The sequence below is a fragment of the Triticum aestivum genome, chromosome 6B (genome assembly GCF_018294505.1).
Source record: "Triticum aestivum cultivar Chinese Spring chromosome 6B, IWGSC CS RefSeq v2.1, whole genome shotgun sequence".
Classification (NCBI taxonomy): Eukaryota; Viridiplantae; Streptophyta; class Magnoliopsida; order Poales; family Poaceae; genus Triticum; species Triticum aestivum.
The window spans coordinates 709,174,460-709,177,622 of NC_057810.1; the positions used below are offsets into that span (position 1 = coordinate 709,174,460).

Genomic DNA, 3,163 nt, shown 5'->3' on the forward strand with positions numbered 1-3,163 from the left:
ACAGGAAACCTCCATCATCACGAAAGAGAAGAGAAGACAAGCCAATCCCAAATCCCAAATCCTATCCTCGATCCTCGATCATCGATCGGACTCGCCCGCCCCGGCTGACCATGGCGCTACGCAGCCTGGCTGCCAAGATGCGGATCCCCGCCGCTGCGAACGAAGAGTCTCTTTTTCTTTTCTTTTTCTCAATCAAAATCTCATCTCGATTCTCGATAGAAAAAAAAGGAAACGACGCCCTGTTCGCACGCGCACGTAAGAACTAGTAATTAATAGGACGTCAAGTTTCACATGCCCTCCCATTGAATATAAATAAATATGTACTCCCTCCGTTCCCAAATAATTGTCTTTCTGGCCATCTCAAATGGGCTACAACATACGGATGTATGTAGACATGTTTTAAAGTGTAGATTCACTCATTTTGCTCCGTATGTAGTCACTTGTTAAAATCTCTAGAAAGACAATTATTTAGGAACGCAGGGAGTACTATTTTTTTGATACATGACACACCTCACTCTCTCACAACATATCTAGGAGCGTGTAACCCGCTGTTAATTTGTAGCCCGCTTTCCTTCTCACTCCTCATCTCTCTCATTCAACTCATCCAAAATATAATATTTAAAGGCTTACAACACACCTACATCATTCTATTGTACATGCTCTAAGGACGTTTCCAGAAAAGTCACTCACATGGAGATAAGTGGTGGGTGAAGGGACCCAAATCGAGATATTTCTAGATGTCAAACCAACCTACCGCTGCTGTAACACAAGCCCATGTAATTTCTCTAATATAAGCAGTAAAAAAGTAAAAAAAACAGAAAAACGCAAACGTTGCGCTTTAATATAATACTTACAATTGGAGAAGCGCGGGCAAATGTCATATCATAGACAAAACGATATATGACACCGAGACAATATCTACAGACTGGAGCACACAAATCATAGATGGTAACTAAGCATAGAGCTGACAGCCCAGCAGTCATTATTCACCTCTAACTTCAACTTGACCCTCGAGGGGCTCGGCCTCATATTCGTTAACCAGTACATCTGTCAACCTATCAAGGGCACAAAGCACGACAGCAGCACAGCCAAATCTCACTGTACTCTTACGCATCCTTTCCGAAATTTTCTCCCACCTTTCGGAAATTTGGCTTCAAAAAATAAATAAATAAACAGCATTCAGATGATTTTATATTTAACATCCAAGGGACAATTTGGTGACATGCTACTTAATTAGTTAAACACCATGCATGCCATGGAGCTGATTCAAAACAAGAATAATAAGTAGACCCTTATTTACCTGATGGTTTGTTCAGTTTGTTGACGATGTTTAGCTAACAGGTCTGCACTGGAGATAAGATCCATGTGTTCAGCAGATTCAATGTTATTTTTTAACATAAGAGCATGTTGAAGATCGCCCTGCAAATTAGAGAGCAGAACAAAATAAGGCTGAGGCAAAGCTAAAATCTTAAAAGGATTAGTGTGGATAAGTTCTCAGCAAGCATGGTAATCTTCCGGCTCCGGATACACAGTATCACACTGAGCATATATACATCACCCCGATATTAGATGCGTGTAAAACAAATCTATTCTGAAAGATGAGATAACTAGTTACGGAATGTTGGCCACCAGAACTTGCCACCGTAAGTTCACTAACTTTAACCTCGTTAGTCCTTTTCTGTTGGCTCTTTATCTCGAGTCCAAATGTTACCAGTCCACATGAGCTAACATTTTCTTTTTACGGAGAAGGTGAGCCCGCGCTTCACGATATTTAAATTTGACCGTAAATTTAACCAACAAGACTGACTGCAGCAGGAGCAAAAATTATTCCACTGAATTTGTATTTTCAATATGAATTTAGTGATATAATTTTTGCTTCCGCGCAGTCGATTTCGTTGGTTAAATTTACGGTCAAACTTGGATCCCGAAAAATATGGACGCACTACATTATGAAATGGAGAAAGTAAATAAACAACTCGCGGATGTATACAGATGCTAACTAGGCGAGCTAGCTAGCCTTTGCGGACAGAATATCAACTAGATCTTTAGTAGTACTAAATAGTACTCCTTTTGTCTCAAAATAAGTATCTCAAACTTAGTACATACAAAGTTAAAACACTTATTTTGGGACGGAGGGACTTGATTAGCGTGCCATGCAAGTAGGCGCGTGCCTATTGCTATAGAGTTGCTAAATTACTGCCTAACCAAAGCAGCAGAACAGGATCCAAATGCAGGACCTGAATTTGCAACGCGGAACTTCTGGTCTCGGCCAACGAATGAGCTAGATACGGAATTGGGGAAATCAAGGAGACTAGCGACCAATCGATTGGTCAACGATGTGCACGCATACGTGATCACAAAACATATACTCCCTCTGTTCCAATTTACTCGTCGTGGTTTTAGTTCAAGAGTAGTAGATGGACATGGTGGCCGTGATTCACTTAGCGCAGTGTAGGACATAGACGGGACACACCTTTAGAGAACGATGGGCAGCAGCGCCGGGGATCTGGAACTTGGTCGCCAGCCTGCGTAGGACGGCCACCGCCGCCATAGTTCGCCCGGACGCGAGATCGACCTGGAACAGGATGCGACTAGGGTTTGGGTTTGGGATTGGGATTGAGCTTGGCCTCCTCTTCTTTTCCTTGCGTCTTCCCTCCCCTGCCTGACCCGCGTCTCCGTCTCTCCCGTCCAGTTTCTTTTCTTTTTTGAAAATTCAATATTTCCTTTATCTCCGCCTCTCGGTCAAGCACGAGTGGGGTTTGAATTTGATCCAAATCTCCTTTGTCTCCGACTCTCCATCCAATATCCAATACGTACGGGACATCTTCTAAAGAAAACTAACAGGAAACCTCCATCATCACGAAAGAGAAGAGAAGACAAGCCAATCCCAAACCCGAGTCTCGTCCTCGATCGGTCTCGCCCAACCCGGTTGATCATGGCGCTACCACTAGTAGAAAAAGGGCCTACAGTCCCGGTTGGTGAGGGCCTTTAGTCCCGGTTCATGAACCGGGACTAAAGAGTCGGTACTAATGCCCTGACCCTTTAGTTCCGGTTCAATCCAGAACCGGAACAGATGGGCCTCCACGTGGCCTGTCCATTGAGCCCAGGCAGGAGGGCCTTTGGTCCCGGTTGGTGGCACCAACCGGGACAAATAGGCATCCAC

General features: G+C 43.9%; 1 protein-coding gene across 1 annotated transcript; it reads right to left on the reverse strand.

Moving 5' to 3' along the window:
• Nucleotides 1–872: 872 nt before the first annotated feature.
• On the reverse strand, nt 873–2,673 carry LOC123135065 (uncharacterized). Its single transcript, XM_044554187.1, has 3 exons — nt 2,474–2,673; nt 1,301–1,419; nt 873–1,151 (listed from the first exon to the last, which is right to left on the reverse strand). Exons 1-3 carry the CDS (start codon nt 2,549–2,551, stop codon nt 983–985), a joined length of 366 nt encoding a protein of 121 aa, XP_044410122.1. The 5' UTR covers nt 2,552–2,673; the 3' UTR covers nt 873–982.
• Nucleotides 2,674–3,163: the final 490 nt, after the last annotated feature.

What these genes read in the sequence shown, in the direction of transcription:
- LOC123135065 (XM_044554187.1), bottom strand. Translation starts at nt 2,551, where the DNA reads ATGGCGGCGGTGGCCGTCCTACGCAGGCTGGCGACCAAGTTCCAGATC. An exon ending in CTGCCCATCGTTCTCTAAAG is followed by an intron (nt 1,420 to 2,473) that starts GTGTGTCCCGTC and finishes TCTAATTTGCAG; the next exon opens with GGCGATCTTCAACATGCTCT. An exon ending in CAAACTGAACAAACCATCAG is followed by an intron (nt 1,152 to 1,300) that starts GTAAATAAGGGT and finishes TATTTTTTGAAG; the next exon opens with CCAAATTTCCGAAAGGTGGG.